Raw genomic sequence first — 21,403 nt, 5'->3', positions numbered from 1 at the left:
CCGCCGGCCTCCGCGTCCCAGAATCCAAGATGGCGGGATCCAGGCGGAGGGGTCCGCGGGCCGGAGTCCGGCCGCTCCTCTGCGCCCTGCTGCTGTCCTGCGGCCGTTTTGTCGGGGGCGACGGCGTGGGAAGCAGCCCCGCGGCCGCCGGCGCCGCGGGCACCCCGGGCGCGCTGCCACATCGCCGATTCGAGTACAAGTACAGCTTCAAGGGGCCGCACCTGGTGCAGAGCGACGGGACCGTGCCCTTCTGGGCCCACGCGGGGAGTAAGCCGGGGAGAGGGCTGGGGGCCCGGGTCCCTCCCGCCGTCCGCGGCCTCGCCGCCTTCCCTCGCCGGCGCCCTGGAACGCCGAGGGTCCGGCTCCAACCGCCGCACCCCGTCCGCCGCGGGGGTCCCTCTCGGCGGCCCTGCCTCCGGGGCCCCCCGGCCCGCCAGGCTCGGCCGACCTGCCCCTGCGTCCTCCCCCGCCCTGGCTCGGGCCCCCCGTCTTCCCTCCTTGGGCCTCGGGGGTGCTTTCCGTTTGCCCTAAAGGTGTTCTGTTACCTGCCACACTTTCAAGCACTCAGACTCGCTTCCAGGCCTCACGTTTCACCCCAGCGCCTCGTCTCCAGGGGGAACGTCCCCCACCCGCAGCCATCCCCACGGGAGACCGGTTCCGGGAGCCCCCAGCCTGCTTTCCCACTCCACCCTGCTTGCTTTTCTCTGGGGTTCGCAGGGGGGCATGCTCCGGTTTGACGTCTCCAAAGATGGCATGTGCGGGCCTTCGAGTAATTTTCAAGTTTTTGACGTTCTTAAATCTTGGAACTGCACCTCACCTTTGCTTCTCAGTGACTTGGTGTGGTCTTTGGTCTCCTATCTTGTAATCAGCACGTTATGTAACTTTTTAGGAGAAGGGATATATATATATATATATATATATTTTTTTTTTTTTTTGGTATTGATTGTTTCTGAACCTGAGACTGAGAATAACATTACATCTTCAGCCCTTTAAAAAAAAAAGTTTTTTTCGCACATTGAAATCACCTTGCCTTCATGTTTTATTCACTGTCTGTGACACTGTTACAGACAAGAGAGCCTCGCTAGAGCATTTATTTATGTGAACGAAAACATAGCTGCACTTTTTAGTGCTGATGTGTCACTGCTGACTAAGGAATCAGCCTCTGTTCCATAAGCTCTGTTCAGTGACCATCAGAAACACCCTTTAGGACAAGTGGCAAATGCCTTTATGAGATGAGAAGCTCTGACAATTTGAATTCTGTCTTTATGTGTGATTAAGTAATCACGTCTATGAGGCTTGTATACAGCATCTTAGATCATCCAGTGCTTGACACAAAATGTTTCACTTCTAAAAAGTAATCATGAATAGAAAGCACACTTTTAGGAAGGGCAGCTTCCCTCAAATTAATTTGTAATTAAAAGGTACAAATTTCAATTTGCTTTAACGACCATGTCATCAAGTGTTTGAAGTAGAGAGCAATTATTTTGTTACTCAGCAGTCGATAATTAGGCACCCACACAGCAAGGGTATATTGTTCTTAGTATACAAAGATGATGCAAATAATAACAAACACAAGGTTTTGAATGTTTTGTTTTTATCTTTGGAATGATGATGAGTTTTTCAGTAGCGATGATAGATTCATTCACACTTTTTCACTTCTGCAGCTCTCCATCACCTGCCTCTTTCTGACACTCACATACACCACACTGACCAAATAGGAATGTGAATCAACTACTCAAATCAGTTACCTTGACTTTCTTTACAGAGCCATAACCAGAATCTGCTGCAGAAATGTCAGGATAATGTACTTTGGTGAATTGAAGTTGTGTGGCTAGATTGAAGAGATTAGTATTTTAGTCATGATCCATCTAGCTACTGGCTCTGGGAATCACTGCTGCGACTATCCTTTGCTTACATTGTCACTGTAATTTTTACGTAAGTCTTAGTGTCCTCAACTCCATTAATCATTTTTTTCCTTTTCATTTTGCCCTACCAGCTTTGATTTAAAACATAGAGAAAATTTAAGATCTAGTTTAAACACAGCCCTTTTCCTTCACCTCCAAATTAAGACCAGACCCATGGTGTTTCCCTTTTTTAACTCAGATGTCCTTTTGCACTGTCAGTACACATCCTTAAGTCCATAAGGGCAACAAATGATAACGATTTGCAACCCTCGATAGCTTTCAAAGCCCTTTCACCTTCATTCTCTGATTTGATCCTTAGTGGGCAGGGCAGGTGTTATCTGTTTTATGGATGAAAAAACTGATGTACAGTAAGGTTAAGGTTTTTGAAAAAGATTGCACAGCTAGTAAGTGTCGGCAAAATTGAACTCAAACTTAGGTCTTCTAATTCAGTGTCCAGCACTGTGGCTGCCCTGGGTGCCCACCCCTCAACCTTTGAGTGTTTGAAAGTGATAGTGACAGTGACTGATCCTACTAAAGTACTTCAACTTTTCTTTTTGTCTGCTTTTTTCTACCTGATATTGTAGTTATAGTTGACGTATTTCCTAGCATGGATGTCAGAACTGGTTAATATCTGAGAGGCTGCTAGAATTGTTCAAATTTTAGGCCTGGTAGGCTCTTAATAATTACCTAGTCCAACAATAGGAGGAATAGCTGGCATTTGTTGAAACATTATATGCATTTATGTACGTATGAGATTGTGAGAGAAATGAAATAACTTGTCTAATATCAAGCGATTGTAAATATTGGAACTGGGACTTGAACCCAACCTGGAGATGTAAACCACTTTTGGGAATCACTGTTTTCTCTGAGAATCTGCTGAAGCTGAAGAATTGCTTCTTGAATTGAAATTCAGTTGACCCTCTCCCTAGAAGAAGGTACATATGCACAGTATTTTGCATATAGTTTTTGGGGTATTTATGGAAGTGATCAAGCCCAGCCCCTTCATTTTACAGGTGAACATATGGTGAACCCAAGAGAGTAAGAGAATTATTTGCACAAAGTCACACAGCTGAATTGAGACTAGGAACAAGTCTCTTGATTCCTAGTGGTATGTTCTTTTCACACTGTTTGAGTTTTCTAACATTTGTAAATTGGTAAAGTGCCTTGCAGTTTTAAAAATAATAAGCAAGTTTTCGAGGTATTACAAAAATAATACTATGAGAATCAAGTAGTCACTTGCCTTTTAAGTCATAATTCCCTCCCTCCTGTTCCTTTTCCCTGGAATTTTTAGTGAATGATTATAACTTTAATTTTGTTTGTTTTTGCAGAGATATGTCTCTGTTTAAAAAATATAGGAGGTGTTGACCCTAAATGTTTAAAGTTGAAACTGTAAACATGAAATTTTTTCCTAATGATTATTGTACTAGTTACTAAGTTAAAATTTGATCTCTATAGGGATAAGTAGCAGCTTGGAGATGATTTGTTGTTTTTTACCTGGTTATAACGTAAAGCTTTTCCCCCCTGATTTCTATCCTAGATGCTATTCCAAGTTCAGATCAAATTCGAGTAGCACCATCTTTAAAAAGCCAGAGAGGATCAGTGTGGACAAAGACAAAGGCAGGCTTTGAGAACTGGGAAGTTGAGGTGACATTTCGAGTGACTGGACGAGGTCGGATTGGAGCTGATGGCCTAGTATGATCACTTCTTTTACTTAGAAAATGTACATAAATGTATATACCACTAGCCTCTAACTGTTCTCTGTTTCATATTTGCAGGCAATTTGGTATACAGAAAATCAAGGCTTGGAGGGTCCTGTGTTTGGATCAGCTGATAGGTGGAATGGAGTTGGAATATTTTTTGATTCTTTTGACAATGATGGAAAGGTATATTTATTGTCAGGACTGTTACCCACTTTAATATATCTGAGAAATATAGCTTATTTAACACTTTTGTCAGTTTAATAGTAGAGAACTCCCCAAACTATATTATAAATATAATAATCCATCTTTATATAGCTGGAAACATTGATATAAAGCTACATCTGTATGATTTTTCATACACCAACTTGAAGTTATAATGAAGCCTGTGGGAACTTTGCAATTACCCCTCTCTTCACCATCCTATTTGTACTTAGTAATTTTGATGGATATCCTTAAGTCTTTAGTGTTTAGGAGACTGAAACAGATTGCTTTCATGAGACCTCCAAGTGTGTGACTGTTGCTAGTTCACATACTCATATCTTTTCATATGATAATTATTCTTTTTATCAGGCCACCTTTTCTGATGATCTCTCTTAAAATAGTTAAAAACAAAATGTACTTACATGTTGGAAACATTAACTTGTAGTTTAGGAGGCTTCAGATTGATGATTTTTCTCATTAGCTGGTCATTTCTCTACTGATTTTCAGAGGTTATTATTAGCAACTTAAAGGAGAACTTTAATAATTCCTTGAATGCCAAGGTCATGTCATTTAAAATTTTGAGTTTTAGAATCTTGGATATATAAGAGACCTCATAGCACATCAAGAATGATTAGAATTCATTGATTAAGGACATTAAAACAAGTTTTCTTTATTTTTAGAAAAATAATCCTGCTATAGTAATTATAGGCAACAATGGACAAATCCATTATGACCATCAAAAGTAAGTGCATGTTTTACATTAGTCCTGATTTCAACTTCTCTGTGGAAGTGAAATGTATTGTTCATGAAATGTATCGTTTCAAATCTGAACACTTTCCAAATGAAATAAGATTCTTTTTCTTGATATGTACTTTGTAACTTGGTGGAAAGGTTTTATTTTATTTGGTTCTGTTTTAAAGTTTTTTTTGAGAACCACCTCATATTTTCAACATAGAATGTGTTTTTATTTAACCTTAAATTATATAGTACTTCTGGAAGTTTATAGACTATTCCTGGCTCTCAGTGATACCACTAGTCATGTATTTTCATCTTTATTCAAAAGGATCTTTCAAAAATCAAATTGAGTCTTGACCAAACTGATGAGTAAGCAATTGATGCCCCGTTATACAGCTTTCATTCTGTTTTATTTAACGACTCTCAGTGGTTTAGAAAGCCTCCTAAGTGTTTAGTACAGTCAGTCCTCTGTATTCATGGGTTCCACATAGGTGGAGTCAGCCAACCATGGGTCAAAAATATTAGGGGAAAAAATACAAATTTTAAAATATTTACATAGTATTTACATCGTATTAGGTATTATAAGTAATCTAGAGATGATTTAAAGTATACGGGAGAATGTGCATAGGCTATATGTAAATACCACATCATTTTATATCAGGAACTTCAGCATGGGAGGATTTTAGTATCCGCGGGGGTCCTGGAAGCAATGCCCCATGGATACTGAAGGACGACTGTATATTTATAATGTATATGAGTTAGGTATGTACATTTATTATTTTTACATGTCTGCTGTGGAGGAATTACATTTTAGCCAATCAGTGCACTGTAAGAAAAATTACTTACTTGTACATGCTCCTGGTTGACTGTTTCCTGCCTCGGTGATTCTCAACCCTGGTAGTACATCACAACTCCTTCTGGAGCTGTTGAAAATAGAGGTGCCCGGGTCTCCTTCTGTTGATTCTGCTTCAGTTGATTTGGGTAGAATCTAGGAACCTACGTTGTAAAAGCTCAGTGAATGATCCTGATTCTGCCCTGGCGTAGAGAACCACTGCCTTAGTCTCAGATGGAATCGTGTAACCTTCCTTTGCCGGCAGCACATGGTACCTCGGGCTTCTAATGTTATGCAGAGTTCCGGCAGAGAAAAAACGTGTGTGTCAATTTTGTGTCTTCTGAATAGATAACTTGAAATATCCCAAGACTTTGTGATAACCTAGTATTACTTTAATCTTCCTGAATTTTTAAACACTGAAAAGCGTTCAGATGTCTTGTCTGCTTCCCTTTCTCTCATAACTGCAGTGATGGTGCTAATCAAGCTTTGGCGAGTTGCCAGAGGGATTTCCGTAACAAGCCCTATCCTGTCCGGGCCAAGATTGTGTATTACCAGAAAACATTGATGGTAAGTAACACTTGTTTAGAGATGATCAGATGGACAGTATTCTAGCTTAACTTTTGATTTTGAATTTTTGATAGAAATTAAACGCTCTTAAGTTTGGGTGTTGCTCATATATTCTTCAGAAATTAAATGCTCTTAAATATGGGTGTTGCTCATATACTCTCAAGAGAAGCTCAGTGTAGTGGTTATCTGTTGTAAAACCCTGCCAGTAGGTTTCCACATAGTCAGCAAATGTTTAAGCACTGTGCTATACATATCCAAGCCTTCAGTATAGAAATATGAGTAAAACCAGGATCATTGTCCCTGAAGAGCTTATAGTCTAGTGGAGGAGACACATGTCGCTATGCTGTGTGGTGGATACTGTGGCACAGACACCGTTAGGGGATCATGGGGTTCGAATCCTAGAGCTGCTCGCTGAGCATGGGGAAGGGCAGGAGCAGCTTCTCAGAGTTGAGCTGGGCCTTACAGGGGAGTAGGAAGCTCCTGGGTAGGGGAAAGGGGGTGTGTGTGGTTCAGGCGCAGAAGGCAGACACGGGGACTAGAGAAGTTGAAATATTTGGGAAAGGCATGTCATTCGGTGCGGCTGGAGATGGAGGGGACAGTGGGTACTGAGGATCAAAGCCTGACCGTAGCAGGCCTTGCACGGCTTCCTGTAGGCACTCCTATAAGGAATGTATTTTAAAAGTGTAAAGAGTTTTAAGCAAGCATTAAAATGACTAGATTTGTAAGTTGGAAAGATGACTTAGGCCCCAGTGTTCTTGCAGTGCTATTTGTGAAGTGAACAAAGGATAAGATGGTTTAGACTCCTTGACTCTTAAAGCACCGTACTTTGTGCTTTGTACTTTATGTGTACTTTCTCGTGTATTCCTCCCTCTGGCCCTGTACATGGGACAGTTGAATATGGGAGATTTTAAGTAACTTGGATAATATCCTACTAAATAAGTAACAGGCCGGGCTCGGTGGCTTAGCCTGTAATCCCGCTCTTTGGGAGGCTGACGTGAGAGGATTGCCCGAGCCCGCGGGTTTGAGACCCGCCTGGGCAACTTGGCAAGACTTCATCTCTACAATAAATCAAAAAATTAGCTGGGTGTGGTAGCGCGTGCCTGTGGTTCCAGCTACTTGGAAGGCTGAGACTGAAGGATCGCCGGAGCCCAGCAGGTCAAGGCTGCGGTGGCCAGGAGCGGCCACTGCACTCCAGTCTGGGCGACAGGGTGAGACTCCAACTCAAAAATAAATAAATAAATAAGTAACAGAACTGTGATTTGAACCCAGCTCTATTTTAGCTGCAAGACCCCACCTGTGGTCTGAACAAAGATAGTGGCAGAGGGAAGGTGAAAGACAGATGATCACAAAGTGCCAGGCTCCTTGGAATTGGGGGTGAACACAGTTGTGGAGTCAAGGATAGTTCCTGACCTTCTGCCATTAGACAACTAATTGGTACTAGCGGAGAAGCAGCACATTTGTTTGTGTTTGTTTGCGAGAAGAATGGGAAATCAGAGGGCTGGTATCGAGTTTAGGGTAATATATAGGTAGGTTTATCCAACTGGCAGTTATGATAATGAAGAACAATAATGTGTTGTAAACTTTGTTTTTTAAAGTTGCTATCGATACCTGGTTATACAACACATAAAAGTAAAAACTGAATTTTTCTTTCACCTGAATCGCAAGCTAGCCTTACACTCCTGTGTATAAAACTCTGAAAAAGGTAGTTCTGTGGAAAATATTATGTTGGCTCAGTCTTAAGTTCCAAGCTAATTTAGAGATCTCACAATAGAGGAAGTGTCCATTATGATTAACTTGAGTTTGAGTCCCACTGCAATTATCATTCATCCTGTACAGTTTCATTAGGGTTATCAGGAAGTCACACTGACCTATCTGTGGCAAAATCCAGATGCCAGCCGTGGTAAGTGCAGACACACAGTTGAGTCCACAGACCTCAGTGAGACCGGGAACCCTACCAGCAGCTCCCAAAACAATGGTCCTGCGCAGTGGAATCTCCAAAACTGGTCTTGCGGTCAGGTGAAATTGGGCACTTCTGTAGTAATATTAGCTCATTAAAGATTCCTTGGTAAAAGATCCTTTAAATGAAGGAATAATTAAAGAAACTTTTCTTAAACCTCCCAATCTTAAGACTTACTTGACTGTGAGATTTTTTTCTGACTGATGTCTGTGAATGACCATAGAACTAGTGTTCTGAAGTACAGTTTTAGAGAGTCTTGCTGGACACGTGAATGCAACTTACTGGTTCTCACCTTTGTACGTTTGCTCTGTCTCTTGTCCCTTTCTGTAATACTCCTCCCTTTTCTCTCTACTTGGCAAAGTGGTACTTGGCTTTAAACACACTAGTTGAGATCCCTTTTCCGTCAGATTTCCCAAGCATCAGCTCACAATGATCTGTTTCTCCTAAACTCTTTGAGTATTTTTTCCTCTGATGCTCATTTGGTCTTTAAAATATGTTGTCTTGATTTGCTGTGTGTTAGTTAACTATGTGTTTCTTGTCAGTAGGATTATAAACTTCTCAGGACAGGCAGCCTATCCTGTTTCCCTCCTAGTCTAATACTGTGCCCATGTTAGGTACTCAAGATATGTTTGTTAAATTAATATTTGCACCCTCTACTTGGCTCAGTTGTTTCCACAATGGGGAAAACAAAGTAGGAGGAGGTTGGAAACAAGTCCTGTTGGTGCAGGAAACACAGCCGAAACAAGAGTTTGTAAATACTGCAAGTGTGGTATTGAACAAGTGGAAGCTGTAAGGTGAATAAGGAGATTATCGATGATCTCATAAAGAATGTTCTGGCATTTTTTGGTAGGCTTTACAATCACAGTTCTAACTTCCTCCTAACTATAGCGAGAGCAATAAATGTTATGCTGTTTTTAAAAAAATTAGAAATTGACAGTAAAGACTCTTGGTGGATTTTCAATTGTTTGGATTCAAGGAAGAAAGTAATGAACAACTGGAGGATTTTAGGGTTGGAATGTGATTCTCTGATCTTCTTTTTGACTCAAAGGCAATTATCTTAGTGATTATTAATTCTAATCTGAAAGACTTTGTAAAAGAGGACTAGTTGTAAATGGTGTAAACTGAAATAGGAATATTGCTAATCAGAAGAAACATTAACATTAGTTCACCGAATAATAGTAATCTTTAATATTAGTTATATTTTTTATTTTTTATATATATTTTATTTTAAAGATGCGGGGTACAATTCAGGATTAGGTATACTAATATTAGTTATTTTAAACTAGTTTTTAGTTCACGTCTTTTCATCCCACACTATATAGAAATTGACTCTTCATGTTGACAGGCATTCTGTTCTCTTGCTGAAAATTTTGACATAGTACCATAACATATCACCTGTGTGACTGCATCATAACTGTCTCTGACAGAACTTTGACTCCGGAAGTCGTGCAGAAGTGTTCTTTTCTGGTGCCAGAGACCTGCTCCTCTTGTGCCCACTCTTTCTCAGTGACTCTTGTTGAGGGTAGGACTAGTTATTGGGTTGTTAGAGGTGAAATGTTTTGAGGAGGCTAAGCCACTACTTGCTGGGATAGTGAGAAGAGCATGGGTGTGTCAGGTGGATGCCAGTGCTTTCTCAGAATTCCAAGATTCTGTTAAGAAATGTAGGGTCAGCCAGGCTCGGTGGCTCAGCCTGTAATCCCGCGCCTTTGGGAGGCTGAGGTGAGTGGATTGCCTGAGCCCGCGGGTTCGAGACCCGCCTGGGCAGCGAGACCTCATCTCTACAATAAATCAAAAAATCAGCTGGGCGTGGTAGCGCACACCTGTAATTCCGGCTACTTGGAAGGCTGAGGCGGAAGGATCGCCGGAGCCCGGCAGGTCGAGGCTGCGGTGGCCGGGAGCGGCCACTGCACTCCAGTCTGGGCGACAGAGTGAGACTCCAACTCAAAAAAAAAAAAGAAATGTAGGGTCAGTCTTTGAAGTGCACATTCTGCAGAATATATATTTGTAGAAACTTATCTATATTCTGTAGAAGCTGATATGTAGAAATGTTTTGGTTTTCCATTTTCTGCTCTTTTTGTCAGTGTTACATATGTTACTTGCCCTCTGCTAACCTATGACAGCTCAGTGATCCCACTAATTTAATAAAGAAGAGCTCACTACTTGTTGCTATCCATTTAATTCTCAACCAGCTGTAGATAAAATTGTAAATTTAACCTCTTAGTTTTAGCTCTGTCACTGGGGTTTCAGAACAATATTTTTTAAGCCTTGGACACATCACTGGGCAAAAAACAACTTCTTAAGTAAAATATCTCATTGTATAATGACACCAAGTAAGTTAAATTATTTGAAATTACCCTTTATAATAATAAAAGGATGCAAAATTGAGTAGGATTAGTCGTGAAATTGACTAATTGAAATTCATTTTATGGTATCTTTTGTAAAAGCTGTCCCTCTGATATGTCTTTCTAGGTAATGATCAACAATGGCTTTACACCAGATAAAAACGATTATGAATTTTGTGCCAAAGTGGAAAATATGGTCATCCCAGCACAAGGGTATTTTGGAATATCTGCTGCAACTGGAGGTCTTGCAGGTAAATCTTGTACTCTTAGTATTAGACGTTTGTGATTTGCATTTTATTGGGAATAGTACTCATTAGGGATCTATAGACTTGTTTGCTTCTAACCTTTTTTTTTTTTTTTTTGAGTTGGACTCTCACTCGGTCACCCAGACTGGAGTGCAGTGGCCGCTTCCGGCCACCGCAGCCTCGACCTTCTGGGCTCCGGCGATGCTTCTAACCTTTTAAGACTAATTGGAACCTTCCCGTAGTCTGTTGTGCCAGTCTCTTAGTCTGGTGAAACTGCTAATTCTCTACTTATATTGTTCTGTAGGTGTACAAATATCTGGGGCCACCTACAGATGTGTAAATTAGAGCATCAGTTTGAGCGCTGTTTTATAAAGAAGGAGACATATTTTAAATTGAGGCTATAAAAGGTTGATTGCCAAGTGTTTTAGGATCCTAAGAGTTGTTGTATCACATATAAATGAATTTGGCAACCTGAGGAAACATTGTTTGGGGACTAAACTTTAAAGAAAAATCTAGTTGCCATTTTTTTCCACATGTGGTGACAAATGAAGTTATCTTTCACTATCGATACAACTCTATGTTTAGATGGTTTGTAGGTTTAAGTATTTTCAAGTACAGTAAGTCCCCTAGATACGAACCTTCAGGTTACAAACTTTAACAATGTACACCTGTGCTTTTTTTTTTTTTTTTTTTTTTTCATTTGAGTTGGAATCTCACTCTGTCGCCCAGACTGGAGTGCAGTGGCCACTCCCAGCCACCGCAGCCTCGACCTGCTGGGCTCCGGCAATCCTTCCGCCTCAGCCTTCCGAGTAGCCGGAATTGCAGGCGCACGCTACCATGCCCGGCTAATTTTTGATTTATTGTAGAGATGAGGTCTCGTCTGCCCAGGCGGGTCGTGAACCCGCGGGCTCAGGCAGTCCACTCACCTCAGCCTCCCAAAGGCACGGGATTACAGGCTGAGCCATTGAGCCCAGCTACCTGTGCTTTTTTATGTATTATTTCTCTCCACCAGGTATCAGTATAACCTGTTAAATATTACATAAAGTACTATATAGCCAATTGTGTTAGTTGGGTACTGGGTACCTAGGCTAACTCTGTTGGACTTAAAACAAATTAGACTTCACCACACACTCTCAGAGCAGAAATTACTCATATGTTGGAAACTTCTGACAATCCAGGAAGGGGTGGAAGGAAGACAGATAAAATTTTCCATATTCTTGGATGAGTTTGCTAAATCTTAGATGAAAAGAGTTTCTGAAGATCAAGGTCTAGTAACAGTTAGCCCCAGGCCAGACTTGGTCTGGATTTATGAGTCCTGGGTTCAGTGCCCTAATACTTCACAGTTTCTAAAGTTGCCTAATCTACACTGAAGTATTATAATTGTCGTTTTAATTTGTCTACGTCTCTTCATCTCTATAAGGTCAGCAGAAAGCATAAAGATTGCGGTATACTTGAGATAAATCCCTCTGTTTTGTGGATGTGACTAGCCAGGATGAGTATTTTATTTTATTTATTTGTTTTAGTTGGGTCTCACTATATCAATCAGGCTGGAGTGCCCTGGCATGATCACAACCATCGTGGCTTATAGCAGCCTTATCCTTCTGGGCTCAGGAGACCCTTCCACTTCAGCATCCTGAATAGCTGGGACTATAGGCACGAGCCACCATGCCCACCTAATCTTTTTTATTTTTTGTAGAGACCAGGTTTCACTATATTGCCCAGATGGGTCTCAAACTCCTGGGCTCAAGCAGTCTGCCTGCCTTGGCCTCCCAAAGTGTTAGGATTACAGGCATGAGCCACCACACCCAGTCAGAATGGGTGTTTTAGTTCAGTGCTGTGAGGTTTGGTATGCTAAGTCCCTACTTTTAGGTTAAATAGTTTGAAGTTAATTTGATCTTTATATAATTTTAGATCAAATAAAATTATTAGTATCTTCTATGCGAGAGAAATAAATATGAAAGTAAGGCAAAACGTGGTATGTGCCATGAGAACGGTTCAGAGACAGAGAGTTATAGGAATTGCTTGGAGGCCAGGATTTTGTCTCATTTGTCTGGGACATTATCTATGAAGGAGGTTTAGAGGAAACTACAGGAGAATCTTGGTACCCAGATTAGGAGTTTGGACGACTTTTGGCCCTTCTTTTGTTGGGTCATTCCTTGTCTAACATATATTCACTGTCTATTGTTGCTTATTTATTTATTCATTCATTTACTTTTGGAGTTGGGGTCTCTGTCACCCAGGCTCAAATGTCCTGGCATGATCATGACGATCATGGCTCACAGCAACCACAACCTCCTGGACTCAGATGATCCTTCCACCTCAGCCTCCCAAGTAACTGGGATTATAGGCATGCACCACCACTCCTGAATAATTTTTTTTTTTTTTTTTTTTTTTTTTTTTTAGAGACAAGATTTCGCTATGTTACTCAGTCTGGTCTCAAACTTATGGGCTCAAGCAGTCTGCCCTCCTTGTCCTCCCAAAGTGCTGGGCTTATGGGCATGAGTTGCCAAGCCCAACCTATTATTTTTATTTATTTTTTGAATCGGAGCCTCTGTCACCCAAGCTAGAGTACAGTGGCACAATCATGGCTCACTGTAGACTCAACTTCCTGGGCTCAGGAAATTCTCCCATCTCAGCCATCTGCCTATCTTGGACTACAGATGTGCCCCCCCCCCCCTGGCTAATTTTTTTATCTTTTTTTTTTTTTTTCCTGTAGAGACGAGGTCTCGCTTTGTTTCCCAGGCTGATCTCAATCTCCTGGCTTCAAGTGATCCTCCTGCCTCAGCCTCAAAGTACTGGGATTATAGGCGTGAACCTCTGGGACTAGAGATAAACATCTAGTATATGTTAAACACTGCTAACTGCTCTTATTTAGGGTTTAAGAAAGTGAATTGTAGATTATTTCTGATGTCAGTTTTTGTCTCTAATCTCACAGAGTACCATTTCCTTTACCAAATTAGAGTTTATTTTTATTTCCCTTATTGATTATTGGTTTTTAAAGCAGTACATTTACAGCTATAGAAAAAATTTCTTATGAAACTTTTTCAGACCTTTTTCTTTAATTTGTAGATGACCATGATGTCCTTTCTTTTCTGACTTTCCAGTTGACTGAACCTGGGAAAGAGCTGGTAAGTGTATACATTTTTTTCAAAAAGTTTATCAGTGATTTAAAAGTGGTTTTGCCTTGTGGCTGAACATTTGGGAAGACTGGCTTAGGTTTGGGTCTTGTTTCTGCCAGTTACTGCTGTATGATCTTTGCAAATTACTGAACCTCTGTAAAGCTCTATTTCGTCATTGGTAAAACAGGTATTTGTACTGGCCATCTCCTTATGTTGAAGGATTAAATGAGACCGTGCACTTCTAGCAAGCATTCGGTAAATGGCAGTGGTGGTTGTTATTTTTATTATTAGTAGCAGCAAGAGTAAATTGGCTATGACTTAAGTAAGAAGTAATAGTTTTATGTGACCTTTCAGCCAGTGGTAGCATAGTATTAAAATAACACAAAGAACATATATTGAGTTATCTTACTGGTTTTCTTATGTTTTTTATTATCTATTCATAAACTCCAAAAAAAAAGCCTACACCAGATAAGGAAATCTCAGAAACAGAAAAAGAAAAGTATCAGGAGGAATTTGAGCACTTTCAACAAGAACTGGATAAAAAAAAAGAGGAATTCCAGAAGGGCCACCCTGACCTCCAAGGACAGCCTGGTGAGTTGCAGCGAAGCCGCCACTGGTGCCGCAGCAGGGGTCGTGGGTCATCCTGGACGCTCATGTCTGTGTGTGGCCTGGTTCATCCCTGCCACGTGCCCTGACCCGGCACGGTCCATGTTTTTCTGGAAACAGTTTATGAGCAAAATCTTCAGACTTTGAGGGTCTGGAGATTGGCATTTTTACCATTGAGAGTGTGGTATCGTGACGTGTGCAGTAAGGAGACTATGGTTAATGGTTGTGGATGATCAGGGAACCACTGGAGTGGAAGCTCAGTGAGGACAGGCTGTTGGTTTGCTGTATTCACTGCTGTGTCCCTAAACCTTAACAAAAACCCCAAACTTGCTGAACTAGTAGTCGAGGTCAGTAAGTATTTGTTGAATAAAATCATTGAAGTTTTATGTTTTTGCTTTTAGTGGCAAATAATTACCTCATAATACAGAGATAATATTGGAAAACTATCAGCATTATTATCAGAGTAATGTGAATTCCTATCTTTCTCTCGCCCTCTTACACTACTCTGTAGAATCCTGTACATTCGAGTTTGGAAATGGTGAAATATTAAAATGTAGTTAAGAATTTGAGTGTGCTGATGTCAAAAATACATAATTTAAGGCCAACTAGAGGGACTTTGTTTTATCTGCTAGCTTTTTTATCCGTGTCTTCCCTCATCAGCATAAATCATCAGTGTTGTACTTAATAGAGCCTGTGGTTAACATTTAAACTCTGTGTGGAGTCTGCAGTTCTCTAAATGATCAACAGTGTGATTTAGATTAATGAAGTTAAAAATGATATAAAAGTTATTCTTTTATAATTTGTTTTAAACATCAACACATATGATTCGTGAGTATATCCTGAAGCTCGTGGTGGTGTTTGAAGAGTATAGTTTGGTGAATTGACAGATGTGTGTACCCATTTAACCATCACCTAGATCAGTACATAGAACATTTTTATCACCCCAGAAAGTTCCCTCATGCCTCCTTAGGGTCAGCCCCCCTCATACAGAGCCTATCACTATTTTTATTTCTACAATTGTAGATTAGTTCTGCCTATTCATGTAAATGGGATCACACAGAATATATAAAGGAGAAAAATTTTTTTTTTTTTTTGAGTTGGAGTCTCACTCTGTCGCCCAGACTGGAGTGCAGCGGCCGCTCCCGGCCACCGCAGCCTCGACCTGCTAGGCTCCGGCGATCCTTCCACCTCAGCCTTCCAAGTAGCCGGAACTACAGGCGCGCACTACCACGCCCAGCTAATTTTTTAATTTTTTGTAGAGATGAGGTCTCGCCAAGTTGCCCAGGCGGGTCTCGAACCCGCGGGCTCAGGCAATCCACTCATCTCAGCTTCCTAAGGTGCGGGATTACAGGCTGAGCCACCGAGCCCAGCTTAGAAAAATTATTTTTAAATGAAAAAGGTCAGACCTAATTTATAATGTATTCAGCCACCAGAAATGGCAAAAACAAAGTAATTTAATCATGATTGAATTATCTGCATGTTTACCATTTGACAGATTATTCCATCATGCTGATAGTGTTCTAGTTTTAGTATTTGTTAGCACTTAGTCACAGCATTTAAAAAATTACATATATGTCAGTGGTCCTAATCATTTTAATTTGTAATTTCCATTTCAGCGGAGGAAATATTTGAGAGTGTAGGAGATCGTGAGCTGAGACAGGTTTTTGAAGGACAGAATCATATTCATCTTGAAATCAAGCAAGTGTTCCAAAAGATAGACATGATTCTTGACGAACAGAGAAGATGTGTCTCTTCCTTGACAGAGGAGATTGCCAGAAGAGGAGCAGGTGGCCTGGGACAGCACGGACAGGTAAGCTGGCCACACGTGCCGATGCACCTTGGTTAACTTTTGATGAGGGGAAGAGGCCATTGTGCTGAGTACGCATAGAATGTGGGTTACTGAACTCCCATCATTTTTATTTCCAGATCTCTCAACAAGAACTAGACACTGTTGTGAAAAGTCAGCAAGAGATTCTGAGACAAGTAAATGAAATGAAGTAAGTAGGTAAAAGTAGTGTCTGGGTGTTATGTGATGTCTTTATCCTAAATGTGTGACTTCTCAAGGTATACAAGCACACTGTATTATTGTGAGAATTCTACATGAGGAGAAGAATCACATTCTAGATTCACTTCACAAATAGGGGAATATAAATACAGCAGCTTTTAATATTGTGAAACTGCAGTATGTCTACATTTTTAAATTCTAAGCTGGAAAAGAAAAAAATGCTTTATCATCTTTAAAAAAAATAGGTTTGTCAGAGTTAAAACAGAGCCAGGAGTGTCCTTATTGTTATAAAATACAAAAAGAATATGAAGTAATATATAGCAATCCTATGAAAAACACTAGGAGAATAAGCATGTGTAGCATTGTAAGACTATAATACAAGCAGACTTGATGCAGGAAATTCTTTTTGATAGAAGGAAACTCTTTTCAAGGCAATGTATATTTCTATCTCTTTTTTATTTCCATCTTGTACCCTAAGAGGGAGGACACAAAAGGTTGGAGCCAGAGGAGATGTTGTGTTCTTAGAACGTTGAATGATAAAATTTCTAATAATAATGATTCACTTATGCAGATAATTAACAGCTTTCAATGCCTGGAGTAGGGAAAACAAACCAAAGTGTCACGTTTCCATGGGCTCATACTTTAGAGCATTGTCCCAACTGATACAACCCTTGACAAACAAGAATGTCAAGGTGAGTTCTTTAGGGCTGGAAAATTAAACAGGACTAGATTAAACAGAAGGTGATAATGCCTGATGTCTAGAGATTAAAGGCACTTAACTTATAACTGCAAATTTGTATTTTTTCAGCTTTGCTCTTTGGCATTTTAAAAAAACCTTCAAGCCGGGCTCGGTGGCTCAGCCTGTAATCCCGCGCCTTTGGGAGGCTGAGGTGAGTGGATTGCCTGAGCCCGCGGGTTCGAGACTCGCCTGGGCAGCGAGACCTCATCTCTACAATCAATCAAAAAATCAGCCGGACGTGGTAGAGCGCGCCTGTAATTCCGGCTACTCAGAAGGCTGAGGCAGAAGGATTGCCGGAGCCCAGCAGGTCAAGGCTGCGGTGGCCGGGAGCGGCCACTGCACTCCAGTCTGGGCTACAGAGTGAGACTCCAACTCTAAAAAAAAAAAACAAAAACAAAAAAAACCTTCAAATTGTGAATGTGCAACTGAACTATATATGATGCTAAATGAATAGTTTAACTATTCAAATAGTTTAGCTAAATGAATAGAACCCTTTTAGAAATAGACTGTAATGTTATGTAACATAATGGGTTTTTTTTAATTTTTAATTTTGATCTAATTTTAGTCTTCAGAAACTGCAAAAATAGTACAGAAAGTTTCTATATATCTGTCACTCATGTTCTTCTAATATTAATATCTTATATAACCATAGTATAATTCTCAGAACCAGGAAATTAACATTGATGCGGTACTATCAACTAAATTAATACCTGTTCAAACTTCAAGAGTTTTTCCACCAAGGCCTTTTATCTGTTCAAGGATCCTTTCCAGGATCACACATTGCATTTAGTTACTGTTTCTCTTTAGACATCTGCAGTCTACAGTAGTTCGTCTTTCCTTGTCTTTCATGACCCTGACATTGTCTAAGAGTTGTTTGGTCAAATATCTTTTGATTTGGGCTTTTCTGGTGTTTACTCATGAGTGAATAGAAGTTCTGCATTTTGATAAGGCCACCACAGTGCCTCATGTCATTGTGTTCATGGTTTCAGTATAACTTTTTTTGAATCAAACTCTCGCTTCGTCATTCAGGCAGGAGTGCAGTGACATGATCACATCTCCCTGCAGCTTCAACCTCCTGGGCTTGGGTGATTCTTCTGCCTCAGCCTCCCAAGTAACTAGGACTGTAGGCATTCACCACCACCACACCTGGCTAAATTATTTTGATTTTTTGTAGAGACGAATTCTGTGTTGCCCAGGCAGGTCTTGAGCTCCTGGGCTCAAGTAATCCTTTCGTCTTGGCCTCTCAAAGTGCTGGGATTACTGTCATGAGCCACTGTGCCTGGTCGTGGTGTTAGTATATCTTATTACTGGTAATGTTGGCCTGGCCATGATCACTTGGTTATGGTGGTTTCTTACTTATTTGACCACTTTAAAGTTACTGTCTTTTCCTTTGTGGTTAATATTCTGGAAAAGATATTTTGAGACTATTTAAGTATGCATTTCAAAGTTGTGCTTATTAATTTCAGCACCCATTGATGCTTCTTGAGTAAAACAAGAATGTGGTGTTTACCAAATGCTGATTTTTATATTTCTGTCATTCCCTCTACATTTATTAATTGGAATTCTACTGTAAGGACCAACTGTCCCTTCTCTCCTGTTTATTTAGTGAGTTATTTATACCAGAGCAGACTCATGGGCATTTATTCTGCAAGTTATGCTTTAACACTATCATCATATATTTTGCTGCTCAGGTTGTTTCAAGTTTGGCCTTATGAGCTCCTCTAGGTTGGCTTCTTTGTTTTTTCAACAAACCTGCATCTTTTTTAGCCCTTTTTTTACTTTCTGGTACTACATTTCCAAGCTCATCTTGTATTTTATCTGCCCCAGTTCTGGAATCAACCACGTCTCTAGTGAGCCTTATTTGTTTGTTTGTTTGGTTGGTTTGGTTTGTAGAAAGGTACTTAAAAACCAACATCTGGGCACTAGGTGTGCTCATTACTGTTGAGGTGCCATTGCCTCTATGCCCTCCCGGTGGACAGAGCTAGAAAATGTGTATGTATACTAGCCCATGAATATACACACATCAGTATTTCTGTGTCTCTCAGTCTATTTTTGTGTTAAACTATGAGATTATATAGATATTTTAGATTCCAATCAGACTGGACAACACTGAACACTACAAGGTTGACTTTTAACCTTCTTCCTTGACCTATTTGAAATTTCTTTCTCCATCTGGGAGAAACCTGTTCTTACTATCTATATCTATAATTTATTTCTTTATCAGCCCAATTTTAGTGGGTACATAAGTACACTTAAAGTGGTTTCAAATTGCTGGGTACAGTGGCTATAATCCTAGCACTTTGGGAGGCTAAATGGGAGGATTGCTTGAGCTCAGGAGTTTGAGACCAGCTTGGAGAACATAGTAAGACCACGTCTCCACAAAAAATAAAAAATTAGCTGGGTGTGGTGGTACATGCCTATAGTCCCAGCTACTCAGGAGGCTGAGGTAGAAGGATTGCCTGAGCCCAGGAGGTTGGGGCTGTGGTGAGCTTTGATTGTAGCACTGCACTTCAGCCTGGGTGACAGAGTGAGACCCTAACACAAAAAAAAAAAATCACTAACCCATATTTCTGTGAGCAATGTTTATGTAAAGTTCCTTTCACCTCTAACTTTGTAGTATCCAGCCCAGATAGTATTTTCCAGATAGTTTCTTAGTTTAGTTCTCTTCTTCCCTACTGTCTTCAGTATGGTTAGTGTTATTATTTATGATCGTTTATTTCTTTGTTAGTGTTTATATTCTCCACATCCTGGTTGAAATTGTTTATACTGTATTCTGAGTATATGAATACTATGATTCTAAGAGGCAGAGTGCAAAATGTGTGAGTGTGTGTGTGTTTGTGTGTGTGTGTATGTGTGTATACATACGTGTATCACTTCTTCATCCCTAAGACCCCCTTCCCATTCTCCTCTTCTTTCCAGCCTTTCCCACCCTCTCCCTCTTGGTAACCAATTGTGTTAGTTTCTGGTTTGTTTTCCTTTATTTCTTTCGTACATGTGTGTTTTCTTAAATTCTTTCTTCTAGATACTCTTGGGTTTTTCTGGTTTCACTTAGCCAGTAGTACTAGAACATCTTGAAATTCAACTAGTGGTTAGGAAGTTCCAGCCATCCAGTTGTATTATTCATGAAATCATTTCCTTGGTGTAGCACCAATCCTTGCAACTACCCTAAGGTAATTTTAACCACACTTACTAGTTGAGAATAAATGTCATGCATATAATAAGTTAATGTAAAAACTAAACTCAAATTTCTGAATTAGTCCTCTAAAGCTTTTTCTTTAGGATGTAGCTTCAGAAACAATGTAAAAAAGATAGGAAATATTTGCCTTTTATGAAAAGGGTGGTTTGTATCTTTGTAGATTTTATATTACTAAGGAATCATAGAAATTTTTTTTTGTTAGCACAAAGAGATCTTTAGAAGCATGTAGCAGTTGATGCCTTTTTCCACTTCTGCATCTCAGAACTTCCTTTCTATGACTTCTTTTTTTTTTTTTTTTTGAGTTGGAGTCTCACTCTGTCACCCAGACTGGAGTGCAGTGGCCACTCCCGGCCACCGCAGCCTCAACCCGCTGGGCTCCAGCGATCCTTCACCTCAGCCTTCCAAGTAGCTGGAACTACAGGCGCACGCTACCACGCCCGGCTACTTTTTTGATTTATTGTAGAGATGAGGTCTTGCCAAGTTGCCCAGGCCGGTCTCGAACCTTCGGGCTCAGGCAATCCACTCACCTCGGCCTCCCAAAACGCGGGGATTACAGGCTGAGCCACCAGGCCTGGCCCCTTTCTGTGACTTCTAACAAACACCCACGCTGAGTGTTCTTTGCCTGTCTACTTCCATTTAGTTTTCTTCACTGGGGCTGTCCTTCCATCATCCCTTCGGTGCTGTTTGTCTCAGGGGCTCTGTCCCGCCCTCTTTCCCTCGACCCGTTTCCTGACTAATATGCCCTCCTTCCACCACAGTGCCTTCTGCATCAACTTCTCATCCTGTAACGCTCAGCTCAGGATGCCAAGCTAGATTCGGTGCATCTTGCTTTGCATGCTTCTATCACATTGCCCTCCTGCTACACTGTTAGTCTCAGCAGGGCAGGAATTTATTTTTTTGCTAAGTTTATAGCCCTAAAAAGTATCTGGCTTATAACATGTGCCAAATGTCAGCAGAATCAGCAGGCAAATGAATGAATGATTGAATTGGCGCACATTAAATTTTTGTTTTTTTTTGAGTTGGAGTCTCACTCTGTCGCCCAGACTGGAGTGCAGTGGCCGCTGCCAGCCACCGCAGCCTCGACCTGCTGGGCTCCGGTGATCCTTCCGCCTCAGCCTTCCGAGTAGCTGGAACTACGGGTGCGCACTACCACGCCCGGCTGATTTTTTGATTTATTGTAGAGATGAGGTCTCGCCTGCCCAGGTGGGTCTCGAACCTGCGGGCTCAGGCAATCCACTCGCCTCAGCCTCCCAAA

General features: G+C 40.8%; 1 protein-coding gene across 1 annotated transcript in view; it reads left to right on the top strand.

Moving 5' to 3' along the window:
• Positions 1-14: 14 nt before the first annotated feature.
• LMAN1 (lectin, mannose binding 1) overlaps positions 15-21,403 on the top strand; it is a 27,513-nt gene continuing 6,124 nt past the window's right edge. The window contains exons 1-10 of the mRNA XM_008057521.2: positions 15-267; positions 3,442-3,596; positions 3,680-3,787; positions 4,486-4,547; positions 5,840-5,939; positions 10,366-10,489; positions 13,553-13,611; positions 14,061-14,193; positions 15,825-16,018; positions 16,135-16,205. Of these exons, the coding sequence (XP_008055712.1) occupies positions 30-267; positions 3,442-3,596; positions 3,680-3,787; positions 4,486-4,547; positions 5,840-5,939; positions 10,366-10,489; positions 13,553-13,611; positions 14,061-14,193; positions 15,825-16,018; positions 16,135-16,205 (1,244 nt within the window). The 5' untranslated portion in view covers positions 15-29. The remainder of the gene's footprint in view (positions 268-3,441; positions 3,597-3,679; positions 3,788-4,485; positions 4,548-5,839; positions 5,940-10,365; positions 10,490-13,552; positions 13,612-14,060; positions 14,194-15,824; positions 16,019-16,134; positions 16,206-21,403) is intronic.

The sequence above is a fragment of the Carlito syrichta genome, unplaced genomic scaffold (assembly GCF_000164805.1).
Source record: "Carlito syrichta isolate Samal-C Ts95f unplaced genomic scaffold, Tarsius_syrichta-2.0.1 Scaffold303038, whole genome shotgun sequence".
NCBI classification, from domain to species: domain Eukaryota; kingdom Metazoa; phylum Chordata; class Mammalia; order Primates; family Tarsiidae; genus Carlito; species Carlito syrichta.
This window is presented reverse-complemented; position numbering and strand designations above follow the sequence as displayed.